The sequence below is a fragment of the Capra hircus genome, chromosome 15, assembly GCF_001704415.2.
Source record: "Capra hircus breed San Clemente chromosome 15, ASM170441v1, whole genome shotgun sequence".
Lineage (NCBI taxonomy): Eukaryota > Metazoa > Chordata > Mammalia > Artiodactyla > Bovidae > Capra > Capra hircus.
In genome coordinates this window covers 25,140,295-25,166,793 of record NC_030822.1, presented here as the reverse complement: position 1 = coordinate 25,166,793, position 26,499 = coordinate 25,140,295, and the positions used below count along the sequence as shown (strand labels likewise).

At 40.2% G+C, this 26,499-nt stretch overlaps 1 protein-coding gene across 3 annotated transcripts in view; it reads left to right on the top strand.

Annotated features, from left to right (window-relative positions):
- BBOX1 (gamma-butyrobetaine hydroxylase 1) overlaps positions 1-26,499 on the top strand; it is a 71,240-nt gene that overhangs the window by 19,818 nt on the left and 24,923 nt on the right. For all 3 annotated transcript variants that reach the window (XM_005690020.3, XM_005690021.3, XM_013969835.2), the window contains one exon: positions 11,752-11,950. In XM_005690020.3, coding sequence (XP_005690077.1) covers positions 11,752-11,950 — 199 coding nt within the window. The remainder of the gene's footprint in view (positions 1-11,751; positions 11,951-26,499) is intronic.

Genomic DNA, 26,499 nt, shown 5'->3' with positions numbered 1-26,499 from the left:
AGTGAAAATGAGTATACTACCCAAAGTAATCTATAGTGAAAGTGAAGTTGCTCAGTCGTGTCCAACCCTTAGAGACCCCATGGACTGCAGCCTACCAGGCTCCTGCATCCATGGGATTCTCCAGGCAAGAGTACTGGAGTGGGTTGCCATTGCCTTCTCCATAATTCAGTGCAATTCCTATCAAACTACCAATGGTATTTTTCACAGAACTAGAACAAATAGTTTCATAATTTGTATGGAAACACACAAAAAAAGAAACCTCAAATAGCCAAAGAAATCTTCAGAAAGAAGAATGGAACTGGAGGAATCAATCTGCCTGACTTCAGAATATACTACAAAGCACCAATCATCAAGACAGTATGGTACCAGCACAAGGACAGAAATATAGATCAATGGAACAAAATAGAAAGCCCAGAGATAAATCCACACACCTATGGACATCTTATCTTTGACAATTGAGGCAAAAATATAGAATGGAGAAAACACAATTTCTTTAACAAGTGGTGCTGGGAAAACTGGTCAACCACCTGTAAAAGAATGAAACAAGAACACTTTATAACACCATACACAAAAATAAACTCAAAATGGATTAAAGATCTAAATGTAAGACCAGAAACTATAAAACTCTTAGAGGAAAACAGAGGCAGAACACTCTCTGATGTAAATCACTGCAAGATCCTCTTATTAATGGAAATTAAAAACAAAAATAAACAAATGGGACCCAATTAAACTTAAAAGCTTTTGCACAAGGAAGAAACCTATAAGCCAGGTGAAAAGGCAGCCTTCAAAATGTGAGAAAATAATGGCAAATGAAACAACTGACAATGAATCAATCTCCAAAATATACAGGCAGCTCATGTAGCTTAATACCAGAAAAATAAATGACCCAATCAAAAAGTGAGTCAAAGAACTAAACAGACATTTCTCCAAAGAAGAGATACAAATGGCTAACAAACACATGAAAAGATGCTCAACATCACTCATTATCAGAGAAATGCAAATCAAAACTGCAATGAGGTACCATCTTACACCAGTCAGGATGGCGGCCATCAAAGAGTCTACAAACAATAAATGCTGGAGAGGGTGTGGAGAAAAGGAACCCTCTTACGCTATTGGTGTAAAGGTAAACTAGTACACTGTTCTATGGAGAACAGTGTGGAGACTCCTTAAAAACTGTAAATAGAACTGCCGTATGACGTAGCAATCCCACTGCTGGGCATACACACTGAGGAAACCAGAATTAAAAGAGTCACACGTACCCCAGTGTTCATTGCAGCACTGTTTACAATAGCCAGGGCATGGAAGCAACCTGGATGTCCATCGGCTGATGAATGGATAAGAACGTTGTGGTACATATACACAATGCAGTATTACCAGCTGCAAAACAGAATGCATTTGAGTCAGTTCTAATGAGGTGGATAAAACTGGAGCCTATTATACAGAGTAAGTAACTCCTTGAAAGAGAAACACCAATACAGTATATCAACGCAAATATGTGGAATTTAGAAAGATGGTAATGACAACCCTATATGCAAGAGAGCAAAAGAGACACAGATGTAAAGAACAGACTTTTGGACTATGTGGGAGAAGGTGAGGGTGGGATGATTTGAGAGAATAGCATTAAAATATGTATATTACCATATGTAAAACAGATGACCAGTGCAAGTTCAATGAACAAAGCAGTGCATTCAAAGTCAGTGCTCTGCTCTGGGGCAGCCCAGAGGGATGGGGTAGGGAGGGGGGCGGGAGGGGCGTTCAGAAGGGGGGGATCTATGTACACCCATGGCTGATTCATGTTGATGTATGGCAAAAATCACCACAATATTGTAAAGTAATTAGCTTCCAATTAAAATAAATTAATAAAAATCTAGACTTTTCACTATCTCTTATACCACGCACCCAAGGTGCCAAGAAAATCTCCTAGCTCTATTGCCAAAACAAACCAGAATCCATCAACATCTCACTATCTCCTACACCAACGCTCTGTCTGAATTACCAACATATATATGCTCTTTCTCCCTTCTTTCCCCCTACTCCTTTGCCAACCTTCCTTCTTCATATTTTGAAGCATTGTTAGGCACTAAGCTCAATGCTTAATATGTATTGCTATGTTTAATCCTAGCAACAACTTTACAAAGGCAACATTATTAAAACCTTTTTACACATGAGGAAAATGAGGTTGATAAAACTAAGCAGTCCAAAACAAAAGAGCTGAAGAAGTGATGGAGCCAAGATTTTACTGAAGAGCATCTGCTTTATTAAATTCCTTTGTCATCCTCCTCCTCTTCTATGTGCTTCTAGCAATTTGTGCCAGCTTCTCTTTCCATGCTGGGCTTCCCTGGTGGCTCAACGGTAAAGAATCCACCTACAATGCAGAGACGCAATTTCAATCCCTGGGTGAGAAAGATCCCCTGGAGGAGAGCATGGCAACCCACTCCAGTATTCTTGACTGGAGAATCCCACGGACAAAGGAGCCTGATGGGCTACAGTCCATAAGGTCGCAAAGAGTCAGACACGACTAACGCAACTAAGTACTCACACATGCTCTTTCTGTGCCATTGCCATTATTGCACCCAAGGGTCAATGTCTGTGTATTTGACTGTCTGCCCCACTAGAAAATTGGAATCAAGAGAAAAAACTAATATTAATAACAGGTACCATTTTTCGAGTATCTTCCATGCATTATAAAATTGTACCAGGAACTGTTCTCCGTGCTGGGGATACAGTGATGAACAAAACAGAAAAAGATTCTGTCCTTAAGGAATTTGCATTTTGGTAGAGAATGAGATCACAAAATTTACAAACTTATTTATACTACATCAAGAGACCATAAGGACACAGATACAGTCAGGGTGTTCGATGTGGTGATGGGGGTGAATGGAAGTCTCTTCTGAGTCCTTCTAATTTTTACTGAAACAGGAAGCAAAGCTGTCAGCTAAGCATGAGTAGAAGGAGGAAGTGTGGGAACACTGAGGATAGAGAACATGATAAACAGTCAGCTAGGGGAGTATGGGATAGAGTTAACTATAGATTAAGAAGTATGCAATAAAATCCGTCATCATGGCATGTTTTCGTTCAGCCACATTCCGCTGCTCTGGTTCAAGCGCAGTTAGGTGCACGATGTCAAGTTCTTTCAAGACAGCATCTCATTTAAATTTCCCCACAACTCAGCAGATTATTTCCACCCTGTATTTTCAGTAAAGAAATTGAACTGAGAGAATATATCACTTTCTGAAAGTCACGCAGACAGAAAGTGTCAGAATTCCGACTCGAATCCAGATCTGTCACCCTCAAACCTTTGACACAAAGTCCCTATCAAACTGGACCTGCATCTCATTTGTACTTAAGTAGCTTAGTACATTCTCAGTGAACTAGCTTCGGAAATGAGGACTTGGCTGAGGGGCAATTCTTACATGTTTTGGCTGACTGAAAAGTTTTAAGCTGAGTCAACAAACTTGAGACTGCCAAAACAAGGTTAATTAGATTTAGGCTGTATGAATAAAAATGTAGTAGCGATCCCACTGTGTAGGTATAGCCAGAGGACACCTGTAGTAGTGTATCTGATCTGAGACACCCAGGCTGTTATAGAGTATCAGCAAACTTGAAACCATCAACAAGAGGAGAGCAGAGAGGATGGTAGGGAGCCATATGGGGCTTGGGAGCCATAAAACGTGAAAAATATGGGTGAGAAAGGGGCTATTTATTTAGCCTTGGAAAGAAAAACTCCGTTCAGTAACTGTCTTTATACCTTCTCCAAGACTGCCATATTCTGTGTGATTCTGGAGCACTGAGTTAGCGCCTCAAAGAAGGTGACAGAGGTAGACGTGACTCTGTGTAAGGAAGAAGATTGTGTCATTTGGAGCCGACTAGAACCAGAGTAGGTTGCTCCATAGGGAGATGTGTGCTGTGCAATGAAAAGCCGTCAAGAGGGTGTTCTACAACCTTTTCAAGGACGTCAAAGGGGGATACTTAAAATAATGACAGAGGGTAAAATTGAATTTTCGGTTTGCACTGCCAACTCAAAGGAAGTCTGAGATAATAATCTTCCTTCTTGACATCCTTCAGTGCTTGTTATCCTTCAACGAGTTTTTTCTGAATATCCGGAGTTCAGTTCTTCGTGTAGTGTCCCAGCTCTGACTTACCATCAGCTGTGTGATGTTGCTTCACTTACCTAAGATACTGATTGATGCCTGTCTCATCTATAAAATGGGAACCGTACTAGAACCTCTATTATGGGGTTGTTTAAGGATTACATGCGTCACTCCATGTAAAGTGCTTAGAAAGTGCCTAGTAAGTGTGTTAGCTTCTGTTTTTGTAAATGTTTTTTACACTGTCCTTTAGTGCTTTTTCATAATTTCCTGTGTTTTTGTTTTCTCCAACTGTATGGTCACTCTTGTCATAGGGTTGCTGCTGCTGCTGCTGCTAAGTCGCTTCAGTCGTGTCTGACTCTGTGCAACCCCATAGACGGCAGCCCACCAGGCTCCCCCGTCCCTGGGATTCTCCAGGCAAGAACACTGGAGTGGGTTGCCATTTCCTTCTCCAATGCATGAAAGTGAAAAGTGAAAATGAAGTCGCTCAGTTGTGTCCAACTCCTAGCAACCCCATGGACTGCAGCCTACAAGGCCCCTCTGTCCATGGGATTTTCCAGGCAAGAGTACTGGAGTGGGGTGCCATTGCCTTCTCCGGTCATAGGGCTGAACATATATAATATACCAGGTACCTAATAGTCCAAAACAAAAATGAATTTCCCTTCTTTCAAGCAACTTATAAACTTGTTTGTACATTCTTCAGGAGACTTTTCAAGTTTGGTGAGATTATCACCTACAAGAAAGGTTTTATGGATTTCTCTGTCTTTTAAAATGCTAAAGGGTGCTCAGATACTGTCTTCTTTTGGGTTGCTTCCAATTTCCATTCATCATTAGGAAATAAGCAAATATTTTATTTAGGATACAGAACATAGTAGTTTCCTGAAAATCTATTGAATGCCAGCCCTGCACTGTATACCAGGAGGAGAAAAAGTTAGGGGCAACAGCCAGGAGGAAATAAAGATAAATGACAGGATCCCTATAGTTTGCAAGGACCTTGCACTCTAGTGAGAGACATAGAGATGAGGACCCACCTAACCCACCCTTGCTTACTTTTATACTTCATCTGTGACACCCACATCTGTCTAGTGCGTCCTAGCCTCAGTGACTTTGAGTTCCTCCAATAAGCTAAGAGATCACCCCTCTTCCTATTGTCTTTCCTATTTGGACACTTTCTCTGCCCTTTGCATGACTGACTTCTCTCACCCCTCAGGATGCAGCTTAAATAGCATCTTTTCAGTTAGACCTTTCTTATTCTGCCATGTCTAAATAGGGTCTCCATCCCACTTCCAATGGTTTTTATTTTGTTATGCTCATAGCACTTGCTACAATGTTTAGTTTTATGTATTTATTTCTTTGCTTCCTTATTTATTCACCTTTTCCCTCCCAAGGGCAGCGATCACATCTATTTTTATTCACTAACATGTTCTCTTTCACATAGCCAAGGCTTTCAACAAACACGTACAGAGTAAATGAAAGATCCTTTCAGCACAGTGTGGTGAGCACTGGGACTGAGGTGTGTATGGTGCTAGGCACCACAGAAGACAGCCATCCTAGCCCAGTCTTGCAGATCCCAAAGGAGGGCATCACAGAGGCTGTCACAGCCACGTCAGTGCTCCTCAGCGCTCTTCTCATACATGCCAACATCTTCCTATCCCAAGCCTGCCATGCTCCTGGAGGGTCCTCTCGCCTAAGGGAGCCTGCTTGGCCAACACACAGGGAAGGCCAGGAGACCCAGGAATGAATCCCCAGAAACAGCTCTCAACCAGTAAGTGGTGGGTGTTGGTAGCCTGTGCATCTCAGCTTCCTTGGCTCTGGGTAGGATAACTCTGAATCTGAAGTATAGTCTACAGCATTGCCATGAGGTCCAGCAGTGCTGAGTCCTGGCTGCAAAACCTTAACTTGTTCACCTGAAACTATCACAATGTTATTTGGCTATACTCCAATATAAAATAAAAAGTTTTTAAAACAACCCATCCAGAGGTCTGCTTCCCTTTCTTACTTCCCCACCTCCTATTGGTGCCTCCTTAGTAAATTGTTGTTTATTTGCTCAGTCATGTCTGACTGTTTGCAACCCCAGGGATTGAAGAACGCCAGGCTTCTCTATCCTTCACCATCTCCCAGAGGTTGCTCAAACTCATGTCCATTGAGTTCATGATGCCATCCAACCATCTCATCCTCTGTTGCCCCTTTTCCTCTAGCCCTCAATTTTTCCCAGCATCAGGGTCTTTTCTAATGAGTCAGCTCTTTGCATCAAGTGGCCAAAGTATGGGAGCTTCAGCATCAGTCCTTCCAATGAATATTCAAGACTGATTTCCTTTAGGATTGACTGGTTTGATCTCCTTGCTGTCCAAGAGACTCTCAAGAATCTTCTCCAACACCACAGTTCAAAAGCATCAGTTCTTAGGCACTTCATGGTCCAACTCTCACCTTAGTAAGTTGCTTGCATTCAAATCCTCATCTTAGGGTCAGCTTCTGGAAGATTTCAATCTAAAAGGGGACAAATGACCAAGATCTTGAAAGGCAGGTTGAGTCACTAGACAAGAGACAAGGATGCCCTTTCCAAAAAGGGCAGCAAGTCCTTGGTGCAGAAAAGAGAATTAAAGCCCTATTTCCACTCAGGGGCCTTTCCCCTCCTGGGGGTCAGATTTGGTTTATGGTTGAAGCCCTGCAAGATATCTACAGGAAAAGATAGTAAGCCATCAGCCGATCCTTAGCACATGAGATGAGCTGTTTCAGACAGTTGTTTCAGACACAGTTCTGTACAGGTGAACAGAAGGTCCTAAATTCATAAAATAACACACTGTAACCCTGCACACTGCATTCATGAATCTTCAACTGAAGAGCTTCTTTGTGTCTTTTTCTTTTTTGAAAAACAAGTCAGGATTCAGGAATGTGAGGTTTAACCCTGAAAAGCAAGCCTTATACAAATGGTTCCTTGAAAGCCAGCATGTAGCCTGTGCATAAATTTTATGATGTGTGAAGCACATGTTCAAGGAAGTATTTATTAGTAAGGCCATAATTTAAATTAGAAAGGGTGGTTCATGCCTTAAATATTCCGTCATTTTCCACACTGTTTATGTATCCAGACCCAAGTGTGAAATTTAAGTTTGCTTTCCATGTATTCACCTGACAAATGATTTCTTCTAGGCCAATGTGTTTTCATATGGTCCCCGGTGGTGAGGTTTTGTGGTTGGGGGAGATTGGGAAAATGCTTCTAAATTACCTTTTCAGCGTCAGAGTTTCTGTTCAGATATCATCGGACCTACACATAGATCATAGAATGATCTTATTGGTTGGATTTATTAAGATGAAGTTTATTTCTCCTGGAAAACTAGAGTATTTTATATTGAGGATGTTATGATGAATTTGGAAACTGGTTAGTCACAATGCTGTCCCTGAAAATTACACTTGCCATTACCAAGTCTATCATTGGCTCATATCAGGAGACAGATTCTATGATGGGCTGTGGCCCTTGGTCACTGATTTTTGCAAAGCGGCTGCCTAGGCCCACCAAAATAGAAGCTATAGTTGGAAACTATAAACTTTGTAGAACTTGAAATGTACTGTGACCAACCACTGATAGTAAAATCCTATGAATGTGAAATTATTTATAGTACAGATTGATGCTTATATTAACAGCCTTGCTTTATCTTTAGTCTTTATGTGAACATGGTTAACTTTCCACATGTAAAGAGTAACATATTTATTGAAAGAATATAATTCATTTTCTATGAGTTAGATAAGAATATTGTATATTGTGTGTGTATGTCCATGTGTGTTTGACAGCATGTGTGTGTTACTCTATAACAGGAAAATGACTCATGTAGAAACAAAAATTCATTATAATATGCTATAAATATATTTCAATGTATATAGTGTGTACCCTAAGCAGTCCTTCTTGAGTCCACAAAGTTTTCAAAATACAAAAGTTTTTTAAACATTTACATCTCGTGAAAGTGTTTTTTCCATCTCTATTTATTACATTTCCTTGCTACACAGTCACCAAAACTCTCTGGAAAGTGATAATGGCCTTAAGTAAAACCACTGGCATGGATCACTGACTTATATTGGCATAAATTTTTTAAAAAGAAGCTAGCTGATTTTTAAGCCTTGGTTCATTTCAGAAAAGCAGTGAATAGCAATGCTGTTGTAGAGTTGTGCCATGAAACCTAGTTGTAAAGTTTTTTCTGCATTGAAACTCCTGACTGGGAGCCAAGATTTATCTTTAAACACCATGCTTGAACATGTCCAGACGAAGTGTTTCTAATTGTAACTTGCCCTGCTTTACTTTTCATCCAAAAAGTAGATTTTCCATGTAAAGGATAGAGTAAGCTGTGAACATTCAGACATAGGGCTTAAAAATACATGTGACAACAGTATTTCAAGGCATCAAATGTTTATTTTCTGTGTAGTTGCTAAAATTACAGACTTTGGAATTAGTCACCTGAATTTGCTTAACTAGTCTGCAAATCGTTAGCTGCGAGACTCAGCTCTCTGTTCCCTTCTCTGTAGGATGGGAACACTAAAACCATCATAGCATTCCTATAAACCTTATGATGTATATTTATTATGGACTTTCAAAAAATAATGCATGGAGAGCACCTTGGACTGCAGCTAACTCTAGAAAGTATTCTGCAAATATCAATTGTTATATTATGTATTTTCTTAGTTTGCAATGCACTATTGACTATCCCAGACTCCTTGCATAAACTCATTGCATAGTTAACATATGACCTTCAAGGCAAATATTAGCATGGTTATTTTATAAATTAAGAGATGGAAGATCAGAGAAAAGAAAAAGAAACAAGCTGGTAAGAGGCAATATGATGACTCAAGCTCAAGTCTCTTTCGCTCCATGTCCTTTATTCTACTCATGTGCTATTTCATATAGTATCAGTTACATGTGGCTATTTAAATTAAAGTTTGTGTATGTGTGCTCAGTTGTGTCTGACTCTTTGCTAGTCCATGGACTATAGCCCACCAGTCTCCTCTGTCCATAGAATTTTCCAGGCAAGAATACTGGAGTGGGTTGAGATTTCCTACTCTAGGAGATCTTCCCAACCCAGGCACCAGACCCGTGTCCTTTGTGCCTCCTGCATTGGCAGGCAGATGCTTTACCACTGTGCCACCTAGGAAGCCCAAATCAAAGTTTAAGTCAGTTTAAATTAAATAAAGATAAAATCTCAGTCCCTCAGTTCCACTATCCATATGCCAGGTCTCAATATCCACATATTGTTAGCAGCTACAGTACTGGATGGTACAGATAGAAAATAGTTCCAGCATCTCAGAAAGTTCTGCTTGACAATGCTGCAGTCTGGACCTTACTATCTCTCCAGGCTGGTTTTCTCTCAATAGGACATGAGATTTTTCTTTTAAATATTATAACAAGGCTCATCAATAAATTACTTAACCCTTTGTAATAAAGACATCACACATTGCTGTAGATGACCATGTAGACCACAGCTAATCCATCTAGCAGTCTATACAGGAATGAAAAATTTGCTCTTAGCCAGATTATTACAGTGCTCAAGATCTGAGAACCCCTCAGCCATAGTTTAGATGATCTTTCTATCCAATAATAAGGACCCATAGTGATGGGATACCCTAAAGCCAATATGAAAATCTCATCTACCTCTAATACTCTATGGACTTACAGTTTTCATTTGGAGCTCAATAAGCTTAAAGTTGTTTTCAATATTTTTTAAGATTCTAGATGTAGTACACTTAGGCGTAAGGTTTGGAAAGAGGAGATAGTGATTTATCATTTTTGTCTTTAACACTGATATTTTGCCCGGGAAATTTTTCCCTTTATGGGAAGCCAAATGACTTTTCTATCTAGGTAGCCAATAAGCAGTACTTATGACATGTATCACCTTCTTTTCACAGACCTTTATGATGGGTATCAAATATTACAATCTGGAGACTGTAAATGCAAAGGGCAAATAGGAGTGGCAAAGCAAAAAACCATAAAATCCAATACTCAAAAGTCAAGCAGATCTCCTCTTTGAATAGAAGCTCTTTCATATAAATCCAACTCTTGTTAGAGAGCAGAGTGGTACAGCTCAAGCATGCTGGGCCCATAAAAACCAGCTCTGTTTGATTTTAGCAGAAATACCTGAGGCATAAGGGACAGACATGGGGAACTTCACGTGTTTAAAAGAATCACTGGCATCATAGAAGGAACATTAATAAGGGATCAGAAGATCTGTTATCTCCACAGTATTTTGAATGTACTTCAACTATAAGTTCAGTCGCTCAGTCGTGTCCGACTCTTTGAGACCCCATGAATCGCAGCACGCCAGGCCTCCCTGTCCATCACCAACTCCCGGAGTTCACTCAGACTCGCGTCTATTGAGTCAGTGATGCCATCCAGCCATCTCATCCTCTGTCGTCCCTTTCTCCTCCTGCCCCCAATCCTTCCCAGCATCAGAGTCTTCAACTATAGCATCCAACAAATTGTGTTATTTTGTTTGGTTTGTCACCTATGAGTCTGTCTAATCCATACTGTTGCAGGTGGCTTATCTTCACTATTTTACTGCTTTTATTTATTTTTTATCAATTTTTATTAAATTTGCTTTACAACATATTGTGTTTTAATGGTCAGCGTCCACGTCCAAGTCTTCCATAAGCCACAAGTTCCTAAAGACTTCCTGCCTATCACAATGTATCTCAATATAGTACAATATTAGGCTTATTGAGGGCTTCCCTGGTGGCTAAGTCAGTAAAGAATCCGCCCACAATGCAGGAGACCCAGGTTCAATCCCTGGGTCAGGAAGATCCCTTTGAGAAGGAAATGGCAACCTACTCTAGTATTCTTGCTATAAGAAATCCCATGGACAGAAGAGCTTGGTGGGCTACAGTCCATGGGGTCGCAGGGTCAAATACAACTTAGCAACTAAACCACTACCACCAAACACCACCATCAGGCTTATTGAAAAAACAAACCAACAAAAAATTATTGGGTAGCTAATCGAATCAAGAAAGACCAATAATGTGTTTTACACCCTCCACCCACCAAAAAAATTATGATTATATTTCGAGTCATTCTAATCTCGTTATTACCACTTTAGCCAGCCTGCTCTGGAAAAACAACACGGCCCATCTTTTCCTCCCCATGGACAGCTTTTGCTGACTCCCATGAACAAGTTGGCCACAGAGAAAGCTTCTTATCAGTTGAAATAAGAGAAAGGAAGTGCAGTTCCTACCATGGCAAACACCGCCCCCCTTTCCCCAACCCCCAGGGATAGGCATGGGCTGTTCTAACACATCATTCTCATTTTCTATCTATTTGGAATTGAGTAATTTAACTTGGCTGTTAAAAATGCACAGTATTTCAAGGCTATTTCTAAGCAATGTCCAAACAGAGAAGCCCTAAGGACATATGTATCAAGAACATCCACAGGCTAAACATTCTCTTGACAAAGTGCTATGATGAATACCAGTCATGGGTCTTGCACAGTGGCAGGCAGAAAGCCTGAGTACACTGGCCCGGCTCCAAGGAAGAAAAGCTGGTAATTTGGGTATTTCTAATATGATTGAACTTTAGTCTGTTCCATGATAGATCAAAGGTCAGCTTCAATAAACTAGTTCCTTCTCTGAAGTTCTCATTGTATGTTAAAAACAGTGTTTTTAACACTGGTTTCTCCATTTTCATAATTCACAGAGTGTCAATACTGGGGCTCAGAGTTCCAGCTGCCTACTCTGGATTTTGAAGATGTTTTAAAAGATGATGAGCACGCATACAGGTGGCTCTCCAGCCTCAAGAAGGTCGGCATCGTGCGACTCACAGGAGCAGCTGACAAACGAGGAGAAGTTTTAAAACTCGGGAAAAGGATTGGTTTCCTTTATCTCACATTTTATGGGTGAGTTACCAAATAGTTGATATTCTGCCATGACAGAGAGAGTTGGATATATTTCTCAGGCAGGGGACTCTTTTGATTGATGATATAAAAATGTCTACACTGTTTTGAACAGGAAGTAAAATGAGAATCTAAAAAGTGGGATTTCTCTGAGCATGACTGGAATGACATCAGACACCAAAGATAGGGTAGTTAAAGATGGAGGATTCTTTTGCTAAGGCCACCACAACAGAATATCACAGATTGGGTGGCTTAAACAGCTGAAGTTTATTTCCTCCCAGTTCTGAAGGCTGAAGTCCAAGATCAAGGTCTTGGCAGCTATGGGCTTCCCAGGTGATGCAATGGTAAAAAGTCTACCTCCAGTGCAGGAGATGCAGGAGATTTGGGTTTGATCCCTGGGTTGGGAAGATCCCCTGGAGAAGGAAATGGCAACCCACTCCAGTATTCTTGCCTGGGAAATCCCATGGACAGAGGAGCCTGGCGGGCTACACTCCACAGGGTCACAAAGAGTGAGACACAGCTGAGTGGCTGAGCACACACGCACACTGGCAGGTGTGGTTCCTGGTGAGCGCTGTCCTCCTGACTTGCGGTGGGCCGCTTTCTCACTGTATCTTCATATGGCCTTTCCTCTGGGTGTCTGTTCTCTTGGTATCTCTTCCTTTATAAGGACATTCGTCCTATTGGACTAGGGCTCCACCTTTGAGATTTCATTTAACCTGGAGTTCCCTGTCAGTCCAGTGATTAGGACTCCATGCTCTCACTTTAGAGGGCCTGACTCAATCCCTGGTCAAAATATATATATATATATATTTCTTTTCACCTTAATCACCTCCTTAAAGGCTCTTACTCCAAATACAGTCACATTGAAGGTTAGCACATCATCATATGAATTTGAGGAGGACACTATTCAGTCCATAACACGTGAGCTAGAAGACTATTTCTACAACGTTTTAGGGAGAGGGTGGGATGATTTGGGAGAATGGGAATTCTAACAGGTATACTATCATGTAAGAATTGAATCGCCAGTCCATGTCTGACGTAGGGTGCAGCATGCTTGGGACTGGTGCATGGGGATGACCCAGAGAGATGTTGCGGGGAGGGAGGTGGGAGGGGGGTTCATGTTTGGGAACGCATGTAAGAATTAAAGATTTTAAAATTTAAAAAAAAAAAAAATATTCAGCTTTACAAAAGTGGAAGTTGATTAAGTTTTACCTCACAAAAGTTGGTGCAAAATTAAGCTGGGCCCTGAGGAAGTGAAACCAGCCAGCAGATGTGTTAGATAAAACTAAGGAGCAGAAAATTAAGTCTATACACTTTAGCAAGTAACAGGAAATATTATAATTGATTTTAACTTTGGAACAAAAGGCCGTTTGCATAAGAATTGCCTGGAAGGTAACATTAATTATGGATGATAAAACACTAACAACGGGAAACACTTATCTGGAAATGGGGGCATTCATTAGGGTAAGCCTGTCATTTGAGATGAATACACTTACTCCTGGGCTCAGAGTAGAGGGCACTAAAAGCGAAAAGGACCTTCAAAAGGCAAAGGCCACAGGCTGGTAGCACACAGGTGTGTTTGGTTTGGCCCACATAACGTTGAAAGAAAATGAAGTTAGTCATCTCCCATCAAAAACTGGGAGAGTTTACATTAAATATGGGTCTGACTTTTCTTGAAAAATCAAATATAGCAACAACTGAGCTTAACCCCTTGCTTGCCAACAACCTGTATATATATATACACAAGGCTGAATCCTGAAGCGAGCGCATTCTCACACTCCAGTTTTACACATTCTGTCCCCACTCCTGCCTCAGACCTGCAAGGCCCTGCCAGTCTTTGACTTTGCCCTAGGTCAGCTAATTGAGAGCAAGACCTCATCTGCAGGTAATCAGAAGTTCAAAAATCTCCAATCAGACTTCTCTGGTGGTATGGGATGAGAATCTGCCTGCCAACGTAGGGGACACGTTTTTTAATCCCTGGCCCAGGAAGATCCCACACGCCATGGAGTAACTTAGCCCATGTGCCACAACTACTGAGCCTGCACTCTAGAACCCGGGAACTGAAACTGTGGAGCCATGTGCCTCATATGCTGAAGCTTGTGTGCCCTAGGGCCCGTGCTCCACAACAGGAGAAGAAACTGCTGTGAGAAACTCACGCATCACAACAAAGAGTAGCCTCCACTCACTGTAACTACAGAAAAACACGTGAACAGCAGTGAAAACCCAGAGCAGCCAAAAATAAAACAAATTTAAAAGTTTAAAAAGTATTCAGTCCCCAGTGATTTGAACATGTTTATTCATGGCAGAGGACTATCATGTTTAAGCTTGAATTACCTAGCCTCCATTCCCACCCCAGGAAGTTACTTTTACTATCAGCAAATTTGTTGTACAAAATTTTTATCTGCTCTACATCTGCAAGAATTGAAGCTGCCTTTAGAGATAACTAACTAGGCATTGGGAAAGACTCTGATGCTGGGAGGGATTGGGGGCAGGAGGAGAAGGGGACGACAGAGGATGAGATGGCTGGATGGCATCACCGACTCGATGGACATGAGTTTGGGTGAACTCTGGGAGTTGGTGATGGACAGGGAGGCCTGGTGTGCTGCGATTTATGGGGTCGCAAACAGTCGGACATGACTGAGCGACTGAACTGAACTGAACCAGGCCTGACTCTGCTTCGCTTCTGAGATCAGATGAGATCGGGTGCATTCAGATGGTAGAGTCTGCCTGCAGTGTGAAAGACCTAAGTTCTATCCCTGGGTTGGGAAGATCCCCTAGAGAAGGAAATATTCTTGCCTGGAATTGCAGTCCAGTATTCTTACCTGGAAAATCCCATGGATGGCAGAGCCTGGCAGGCTACAGTCCATTGGGTCGCAAAGAGTCAGACACAACAGAGTGACTTCACTTTAGAGATAACAGCAGTTAAAACAGACAAAGGAGAAAGAGTCTTGAAATTATTAACAGCTTCGACTGTATTATTTGTTCTTTATTTTTCACAACTTTTTGAAATAGATGTTATCTCTGAGTTCTTTTTGGAAGCTGGGGCCCAGAGAATTAAACTATACCCCCAAGGTCCTACAGATAGTAAGCAAGGAGCCAAAGCTAGAATCTGGGTCTGTTCAAGCCCTGGGCTTCCTAATCTACCTCACTAGCAATAACAATATGAAGGAAGAACATGGAATAGATGCTTTCAGGCACTGGAGGTAAACAGACCACTTCAAAACCCATCTTTTCTATGTTGTTTTACTTCATTTTTACTGGCTGACACCAGACTTTTGCATTGATGCCAACACATTTCATAATTTCATTACAGTGGCCAAATTTGGGGGCTCTGTTACGCTTGCCTAACTCCCTCCCCCATCCATCACACTAAAGGTCAGATTCTTGGTCCTGATTTACGGCTTGGGTTTTGTTTTGTTTGTCAAAGTCTTAATAACTCAGCCACTGATCTCATATTGAGCAATTTACTGGAATAAATACTAAAGGTTTGTTGTCCAAACAAATCAGACTTCCTACTACTATTCCACTTCCTTTGTCCGAGATCTTTGCATCTGAACCAAATTGTGTGTGTGCAAGGTCGTGTCCGACTCCACACAAGTCCCCTGTGGACTGTAGACTGCCAGGCTTCTCTGTCCATGGAATTCTCCAGGCAAGAATATTGAAGTGGGTTGCTGTGCCCTCCTCCAGGGGATATTCCCAACCTAGGGATCGAACCTGCATCTATTATATCCCCTGCATTGGCAGGCAGGTTTTTTACCAGTAGCGCCACCTGGGACACCCTGACCAAATAGGTTGCCGACTAAATGTCACCTTCAGCAGATTTCTTCCCTAAGTCTCTCCAACTATACCACGCTTCAGGACATGCCTTTCTTTCTACTTTACTTCTTCTTCCACTAATGATAACCAAAATCTCTTTTTTGTTGTTGTTTTTTTTATTTTTGGTAATTTCTAATCCCCAACTTCAAGAACTTACAGAAAACAGTTCTGCTGTTGCTGCTATTGTTGTAGCTTAGATTTTGTTATTTGCTTTGGGAGGGGGGTTGTCAACAGAATGAGAAAACTAATGTTTTCCCCAAAGTTATTTGCCTTTTCTATATTGAAGTTAGGGTAACATGAGATTTTTAAAAAGAAGAGATATTTAGGACAATGTTTCTCAACCTAGGCTGCACAGTGGAATAGCCAATTTAAAAAAAAACAAACATCTGAGTCCCATCTCCAGAGATTTTTTTTTTTTAAACAAGACTTGATTTGGCCTGGGTAGCAGGAATTTTAAAACTCAGCAGGTGATACTCATTTGCATCAAAGGTCTTAAGCCTCTGGTTGAGAGGAAGGGTAGTTCAAGAGAAGGCAGGTCTCAGTTGATATAGAGCTTGGGTTCTTTACAACCTCTGAGTTCTCACAATTATGTAACTAAACAGAACTTGTCATGTTCCTCTTGGTACTGTGCTAATGCCTGGACATGACTTAACTTTATAACATAATCAGTAGCTGCCTTATACAGGGTCTCTGCCTTTCATATCTTTCTCTACTGGCCTTACTCTTGTTTGAAAAATAACTGGTTGGTGAGCGAATGGAAAGAATGAATGAAGGCAATAAATAATGGAGACGAGGCACTGCTGAAAGTATGAGAGGGACAGAGAAAGGAAAACAGGGAAAGTTAAAGGGAAACTTTGCTTTCCAGGTAGATTTTTAAAAGGAGCCTCGTTTCTACTCTTACTCACATGCCAAAAACAATAATAGCTTGCTACTTCACACTTGCTTGCCTTGGGAAACTAATACCCACCTAGTACTTTTCCTTTCAAATAGGGTTACTAGTTCAGAAAATTTGAATTGCATGGGTCTAAACTGAGAATTATAGTATCTGATTTGGGGTTCTGACTGTCATCTCTATTCTTATATGATTGGCTGGATAAATAAAAACAGTAGATTCCAGAACTTTGTGTAGTCTTAGTATATAGCAGGCAAGGAATAAATATTTAATGAATAAATTCTCACTAGGTTTAAAAGGACTGTAAAGCAGTAGATGAATGCAATAATTATTAGAGGATTTCATAATTATAAAATCATGTTCACCTGAATCAAAATGGCACCAGCTTTGAGGGTAAAGCTTACATCATGTTCCACGTCTGTATTTTCTCAGATACTTGTCATTTTTTTAACTGTGCATCACCTAGACAATATTTTTTCATGCAACCGTGTGAAATGCTCAGTAACCTTACTTCCTTAATGATGAAATCTTTCCTGGGAGAAACGAATAAGATTTGGTAAAGATTTGTCAGTTTTGTCAAATATATATACAAGTGGAGCAGTATGTAAAAAGATAACATTTTCAGGAGGATTTAAACCTTTGACTTGGGGCAACATAGTTTTTACAAAGTTAAGGTCAGAAACCTCATCCCATGTCCCTGACCCCCACCCCAAAGGAATAAAAATAGCTTTCTGGATCTTTTCTTTATTGAAGAAATTACATGACTTTTATGATATAATTTAACCCAGTGGGAAATAGTCATTGTAAATTATATTCCACTGCCACTGTCAAGTTAGAATAAAGCATTCAAGGAAGCATCCCATAGAGTAAATCTGAAAATAAGTATAATCAATGAATGTCTTGGTTGGTGGTATTGTCCTACACATCCATGAGGCAATTGAATATTTTGCCACGTGCAAAACACCACACCAGCATTTTGTTCTGAGCCAGATTTGGGTTTCTACTTATGCAAAATTATCTTTGATGATTCTTGTATGTGGTGCTGGTGGTTTAGTCTCTCAGTCGTGCCCGACTCTTGCGATCTCATGGACTGACTGTAGCCTTGCCAGCCTCCTCTGTCCATGGGATCCCCAGGCAAGAATACTGGAGTGGGTTGACATTTCCTTCTCCAGTTCTTGTATGTGGATGAATGTAAATAGTTGAGTTGACTTCATCTAGATAATGCAGAACAATAAGTGAAACTCACTCAGTCGTGTCTGACTCTTTGTGACCCCATGGACTATAGAGTCCTTATAATTCTCCAGGCCAGAGTACCGGAGTGGTAGCCTTTCCCTTCTCCAGGGGATCTTCTGAACCCAGGTCTCCCACATTGCAGGCGAATTCTTTACCAGCTGTGCCACAAGGGAAGCGCATAGAACAATATGTACCCCATAAAACCAAGGAACTATCAAGGAGTCCTCGACTTTTGGCATTACAAATGAGGGAACAAGACAGGCAATATATGCCAACAGTAGTTAAAAGGTAGCACAGAGCTAAAGAATGGTGCTCTCCTGGTCTTCTGAAAGCATGGTAATGATGGGGTGATATTCAGCTATTAATACACCAGCTGGAGAGAAGGAAGCCAGGGCTCCTCAAAGTTGCACAGGCTACCAGTGTATAAATAGGTGTGATATTAATACATACGTACTTAATTACACTGTATAATTCCGTACAGCTCCTTCCCCCCACCACAAGCTAACTCAACATATATGCAAACCATTATATCCACCAAAGAAGCTGGCAATGGAACAGCTACAGCCATAGTTCTTTTCTCACTTTGCTAGGATTGCTTTTTCCCCTTCATGCTTCACCTTTCTCTGGCATGCACATCCCTCACTTTTCCATCTCCCTGCCTTCATCCTGTCTACAAACAGCCTGTTCCAAGTCCTCCTCTATTTAGGGCTCCTTTTCGGTCTTCCGTGCCCTTCTTGCTTGGCCTGCTCATCTTTCTCTTCCTCTGTTATAATCACCACTCACGCTACATCTGCCCTTCCTCTAGCAGCCTCTGCGACTCTAGGGGAGAGAACCCTTTTCCCAGCCTCAGCTCTACCAGCCCCTCACTCTCAATCCGGGGCATTAGAAGAAAACAAAATACTAACAAGTACTTTACTCCACTTGCTAGGAGCCAGTTTTGCATTCTGAATGGCTTCTCTAGAAAAGAAAGTTGAAAAGTCTCCTCTCTCCCATATATTCATAGCATCTAGTTAGGCATTTTTCTGTTTCCTGTAAGAGATTCCATTTTTATGGATAATGCATATAGTGTGGAAAAAAGTGAACTCTTCTATTGTAAGATATCACTACTGTTTGTTGGACTGTGGTAATATTTGCTGATCATTGTCTTTTGAAACTGTAAAATATATGACAGCACTGAGAAGTTCAGATGGTCTTCCCTAAAAAGGCAAAAACATAACCTGAGAGTTCCTTCTCTAATTAGTTGGACAACTAATGTGTGTGTGTGTGACAGAGATGGAATAGGGGAGGAGGATTCAACATCGTATTTTTTAAAGTGTTTACCATTAGCCTCATATATTAACTAGTTATCTTGCTGTTACTACTAACCAGGACAACCTTGGACAATAAGGTTTATCTCATTGCCATTGCTACTGTCATATTGTACTTCTTGCAGGTAGGAATGGTGGCCTGATCAGGCCACCACCTTTCTTTAGAACTAGCTTGGTGCCTCACACACATTTATCTCTCAGGAAATGTTAATGAAAGGGAATATAAGCTATGATGTTAAGGAATTCCATTTGATTGAGACACCAAAAATTCTTTTTAGCCTTATCGACATTTATCAGTCCTCAGTTAGAAAATTAGCCTCATGAACAACTCACTAGAAAGTCAAGCAGAAGAGAACACAAATTTCAACCTTAGCTAGCAAGATTCCTTTCCAGATCAGAGCCCAGAAGTTCAGTTCTTTCTTCTTTCCAAGAATGTTTCATTTTCTAGCACAAACAAGATGCAATAACACATGCAACAAGGATTAGACTAATAAGAATAAAAATACATTTTTTTCTGGAACAGTAACATCAGGAGTAAAATAAAGATGGTAAGAAAGAAATTTAAAAAAAAAGAAATTGATGGATTATGGTGGTAGCCAAATTTTATCTTGTGGAGACAAGCATGAAGGTGATATAAATATTGAATAAAACTTATAAGGTCACAAACTGTAGTGGAAAAATATAAATATTTTGAAACACTTCATTTCAAAAAGTTCAGGAAAGAATTAAGGACTAAACACCCCAGACCATCTGTATTGCCTTACTGCCCCGAGAGCTGCCCACAGGACCAATAAGGAAACAGAGCTGAATCATGGCTTCACCACTGCCTATTTGTAGGTGAGAAGTTGGTCTAAACTTCTCATGTAATTTCCCAGAGTTCTATCATTCTCTTCTAGTGAGGACTTGTTTCTCTTTTCTAAGGGAGTGTTTTAATACCTATCAGGCTCTTCGAGGCCTTTGGATGAAAAGTTGCTGGAAAAAATATAAAATGCTACTATTACTGCTGATATCTGCATCTGCATGCGTGCCTTGCATGTAGGCTTCATCAGATGAATCAAAAAATATCAAACAGCAAATGTTTCCGTTGGGCTGTTTGTCAAATACACCAGCCAGGCCAGTTAAGAATTAGCAATACTGAAATGGCCTCTGGGGAAAACAAGTATATCTCCCATCCAGCATCCACTGGATTTCTGCTACCATTTCTGTAAGCCAGCCCAGCAGCATTTCACACATTAACTTGTTTTAGAGATTGAGGATGTATGAGTGAAAATATGATTATTCTTTGGCATTTGGCCCCTTAGAAATTACTTCTACCATTAGTACTCCCTCCAAATCTGACTTTGAAACAGCTACTTGCTTGATGTACATGTTACTAGAAAACATTTCTAAAGTGTGGGGACTGAGCAGGGAAAGGAAAAACAAGTTTACCCATTTTGCTGAAGTTTCTAGCCAAGCAATTGCTTCAGAAAACCACACAGCCCTTCTTGAATAAAAACGGCTTCTGAGTTAGAAAAGACCAACCTAGAAGCAATTCAGACTTGAGAAGAAAACAAAGAAAACTTGTCTGTGTTCTGAATTGAGTTGTAACTTCGTCTTACTTTGTGAAAACTTTGCACTGAGATTTCTTAGTTGTTTTAAATTTAGCACAGTATTTGAGGATGGGAGGGAGGGTATTCAAAATGTGTACTCTTCTGAGTATTAGGGTTTCCTAAGCAGGATAGTATGCTAAGTTGTTTCAGCCATTGTGAATCCCAGTCTATGTTATCAGCCAAGAGCCAGTCCCTGGAGTTCCTTCTGTAATATTAGGTTTTGCAGTATGCCAACAAAACCACTTGAGTATGAGGTCATCTCATGAATGAAAGGAAAAATAATTTCTCTGTCTCATGCTCCTCTAGAAATCACTTGAGGAAATTTATAAGCTACCCTAATAAAGCAGTTGTTTCTTCACAAGCCCTCCCATCCCCGTTACCTCCTTGGTAATACTCTATGATGTCAAGAACAGCAGCTGCTGTTACTGGGATGCGAGAAAATAATTTTCCATTAAGCACTTTTTATGTTCTAAATATTGAACTCCATGCTTTACATCATAATCTTGAATCTTGACAATTCTGATAATTATCATTATCCCCATTTTAAAGGTAAGGAAACTGAAGCAGAACAATCAGTTGCTAACTCAGGTTTACTTGACTCAGCAGTCTGCAATCTTGCCTGTACACCGTGTTGCTATGGGTGGTTTGTTGTTATTAACATTTTCTCATAGTTCCTAGTGCCATAATAATCATTGACTATCAAATGTGGCTTCTACTCATATTGCAAGTCAGAGGCAGGAAAGTAATTTGACAGGCCTATGTGGAAAGTCCTCAAACTAAACCATAATGACAGCATCAGAATATTCATTCCTTCCCTTCTTCTGTATTAAGCTCAAATTATAGCCAACTGTTTATGCAAAGGGAAAATGACAATTGACAAAGAATCAGATAACTTGTTACAAGAAAAGATGAAGTTTATATTTTAATCTTTCATATTATTAATTAAACTATCATCCAGTTCTTGCTCTGGTGAAATAAATTAAGCAGTTTTCCATGCCCCCAACACCCCAAAAAACCATTAAATATGCTTAACGTGGAATTCTCATAGGTTTTTTTTTTTTGCAATGGATTGCATTCTAGGTTTTTCATAATGAAGGCCTTTTGAACTTTGAAGCAAGTTGCTGTAAATGTTTATGTTTTTAAAGGTAGTTGTCGTCTTCCTATCATTTATGTGTGCTCAGTCCTCAGTCATGTCCGATTCTTCATGACCCCATGGACTGCAGCCTGCCAGGCTCCTCTGTCCATGGGCTTTTTTTCAGGCAAGAATACGGGAGTGGGTTGCCATTTCCTCCTCCAGGGGATCTTCCCGACCCAGGAATCAAACCCTCATCTCATTCATTGGCAGGCAGATTCTTTACCACTAAGCCACCTGGGAAGCCCATCTTCAACTTGATTGTTGAGAGTATTATTAATCTTTAAAAATAGATTATAAAAAAATACTTCTCATGATAGAATATAATATGGATAGAGAAAAATCACATAAAACAAATGTATAGTTTAATGAATTACTAAGGCTGCTGCTGCGGCTGCTGCTGCTGCTGCTGCTGCTAAGTCGCTTCAGTCGTGTCCGACTCTGTGCAACCCCATAGACGGCAGCCCGCCAGGCTCCCCCATCCCTGGGATTCTCCAGGCGAGAATACTGGAGTGGGTTGCCATTTCCTTCTCCAATGCATGAAAGTAAAAAGTGAAAGTGAAGTCGCTCAGTCATGTCCGACTCTAAGCGACCCCATGGACTGCAGCCTACCAGGCTCCTCTGTCCATGGGATTTTCCACGCAAGAGTACTGGAGTGGGTTGCCATTGCCTTCTCCGCTTAAATAACATCCAGGTCGAGACAGCCACTCTACAACCCACCCACAAGTCCTAACCAATCACAAACCTCCCTTTTCTTCCCCCATGTAATAGCTCCCTTGAATTTTAAGGTATTCACTACCATATTCACTTACATATTTTTCTGGTTTAAAGTATGATCACCCCAGTGTGACTCTCTTATCACGAAAGTTTGGTTTCCCAACTTTTTAGTTTTCTGATACTTTTTTCCTTACCTAACAACTGATTCCTTTTGTAAATATAAGTTTGTTCATCAGCACCAGTGCTACATCAATGTATTTCTATTCACTTTAGTTGCCTGAAACCAATTCTCTTGTAAATTTCTCTGGAAGAACTCATGGGAACAATATTCTCTGAATTCTTGCATGTTGAAAGTAGCTTAAGAACTTTATACTTGAAAATCAGCTTGGCTAAATATAAAATTCTTGGCTTGTAGCATCTCTAGTATGTCCATATGATTTTATTAGTAATTTCTTTTCCTTATAAGTAATTTGTTATTTCTACCTAGATCCCCTCAGAAGATTTTTTTTTTCAAGATTACTGATTTTACAGACTATGTCTTGGTGTGGGTTGCTCTGAGGCAACTTTTTCAGAGTGTTTGACGATCTTTCAATGCAAAGTGTCAAATATAACTTTTTTAATTTTAAGAATTTTTTAAATTGTAATTTTTAGAAATTGCTGTTTTGGGTTTCTTCTTTTGAGGACATCTATTATGTATATATTAAATCTTCTTTGTCTATCCTCTTAATTTGTTACTTTCTCTCCAGTACTTCTTATCTCTTCCCTCTTTTTGACATTTAAATTCTTCTCCTCTAGCTATCTAAAGGCATTATTTGTTGTACTTATTTGATCTTGCATTTCTTCTAATTTAACCTTCCTTTTTTAAAATTTTTTTAATTTTTTTTTCTTTTCTGTGTATATCACCCCATTTTTAGTTTCTAATTCTTATGTAAGTTATTCTTTCATGTAGTGTATCAGAGTTTTCTGGATTCATTAGAAGTAACTATATGTAGAAAACAAATTAGAAATAGGGATAATTATAATATTTTATGCTCATTGTTTGGGGTCATATCCTTCTGGTACATATTGTCTGTGGGTGTGCTATTTTGATTTATTCTTGCCCTTTAAAAAATAAATATGAAACTAAAACTTAATCATTTCTATGTTGCTCATTTTTATAAAAAATTTGTTTTCTTAACTGTTAAAAGGGTATATGATTCAGAAACATTTTGTAATTTATGGTTTTATGTCAGATATCACAGTGATGTCTGATAATCTTCTTTTTCTCCTTCTCCCAGTCCTTCTCCTTTGCTTTCATCCAGATCTTTTTCCTTTGTCCCTGTAATAGTCAGTTTAGGAAGGCAGCTTTTTTCTTTTTCTAGGAAGGGAGCTTTGTCATGGAAGAGAGTTTGGTAAGTTTTTAGAGTTTATGGGGCCCACACTATTCCAACTCCTTACCATAGACCTCTTGTATTCAGCCATACTGAAATGTGAAAAACCTCTGCCAGACTTAATTGTCATTCTCAAATTGCCCCACTGCACTTGCCAGTGAATATGTTTGTGATTTGGGAATTTTCCAGATCCATCAGATATCTAGAACCTTCTTTCTGCTTCCTCCTATACAATTACTGATACCATGTATTATGGCTTTGGAGGGTCCATCTCTATACCCTAATAGAATGAGATTTTTTTGTAAGACTTTGCAGGGCTATAAGAGAATCAGAAATGTGAAGGGAAACCAAGAACAGCCATGGAGCAAATCCTCTTGGTCCAGCCCACTTGACATCCTCTCTCTCATCCTCTGATAGACCGTATTCTCTCCCTCCACTGGGCCTTCTCATAAGCTATTTTTTTCTGGCTGTGATGACCCTTATCAGTTCAGTTCAGTTCAGTTGCTCAGTCATGTCCGACTCTGCAACCCCATAGACTGCAGCATGCCAGGCCTCCCTATCCATCACCAACTCTCAGAGTTTACTCAAACTCATCTCCATTGAGTCAGTGATGCCATCCAACCATCTCATCCTCTGTCATCCCCTTCTCCTCTCGCCTTCAGTCTTTCCCAGCATCAGGGTCTTTTCAAATGAGTCAGCTCTTCACATCAGGTGGCCAAAGTATTGGAGTTTCAGCTTCAACATCAGTCCTTCCCGTGAACATTCAGGACTGATTTACTTTAGGATGGACTGGTTGGATCTCCTTGCAGTCCAAGGGACTCTCAAGCGTCTTCTCCAACACCACAGTTCAAAAGCATCAATTCTTTGGTGCTCAGATTTCTTTAGAGTCCAACTCTCACATCCATACATGACCACTGGAAAAAGTATAGCCTTGATGAGATGGGCTTTTGTTGGCCAAGTAATGTCTCTGCTTTTTACTATGCTGTCTATGTTGGTCATAACTTTCCTTCCAAGGAGTATACATCTTTCAATTTCATGGCTGCAATCACCATCTGCAGTGATTTTGGAGCTCCAAAAAATAAAGTCTAACATTGTTTCCACTGTTTCTCCATCTATTTGCCATGAAGTAATGGGGCCGGATGCCATGATCTTAGTTTTCTGAATATTGAGCTTTAAGCCAACATTTTCACTTTCCTCTTTCACTTTCATCAAGAGGCTCTTTAGCTCCTCTTCACTTTCTGCCATAAAGGTGGTGTCATCTGCATATCTGAGGTTATTGATATTTCTCCCGGCAATCTTGATTCCAGCTTGTGCTTCTTCCAGCCCAGCATTTCTCATGATGTACTCTGCATAGAAGTTACATAAGCAGGGTGACAATATACAGCCTTGACATACTCCTTTTCCTATTTGGAACCAGTCTGTTGTTCCATGTCTAGTTCTAACTGTTGCTTCCTGACCTGCATATAGGTTTCTCAAGAGGCTGGTCAGGTGGTCTGGTATGCTCATCTCTTTCAGAATTTTCCACAGTTTATTGTGATCCACACAGTCAAAGGCTTTGGTACAGTCAATAAAGCAGAAATAGATGTTTTCCTGGAACTCTCTTGCTTTTTCAATGATCCAGCAGATGTTGGCAGTTTGATCTCTGGTTCCTCTGCCTTTTCCAAAACCAGCTTGAACATCAGGAATTTCATGGTTCACATATTGCTGAAGCCTGGCTTGGAGAATTTTGAGCATTACTTTACTAGTGTGTGAGATGAGTGCAATTGTGCGGTAGTTTGAGCATTCTTTGGCATTGCCTTTCTTAGGGATTGGAATGAAAACTGACCTTTTCCAGTCCTGTGGCCCCTGATGAGTTTTCCAGATTTGCCGGCATATTGAGTGCAGCACTTTCACAGCATCATCTTTCAGGATTTGAAATAGCTTAACTGGAATTCCATCACCTCCACTAGCTTTGTTCATAGATGACCCTTATGCTTCTAGGTAAATCCTACCCAATCTTCATGTCTCTACTTGATGGTCATTTCTTTACTTTCATAACATCTTGTAAGTTAACTTTGGAAGATAAATCACACTAACTTGTCTTCCCCATAGACTATCAGTTTCATGAGGTGCAAGTACCATGTCTATTCAATTCTACATCCTCAGTTCCTGGCCACTAGTATGTGCCTAATAAATAGTACTGGAAACATAAATAACTAGAGGTCTAAAGAGTGACTGCATCCAGGAAGTCACATGTGGAAATTTCACAAATACAGTTAGAAATAATAGGCAGTAGGATATTCCTTTGGATGGTTAACTATACACCATTTTAGTTTATTTTAGTTAGAAGAGCATTTTCCATGTTAAAATTTAAAAACAAAAACAATACATAACCATTATATTTTTGACCCAATGGGATACATAATGATGTTTCAAAAAGGGCATTCTTTCTTAATCTGACCAGAAGAACTTGCAGTATCAGAGGTTGTGGCTGCTAGGGACAATAAATCTAGGTGG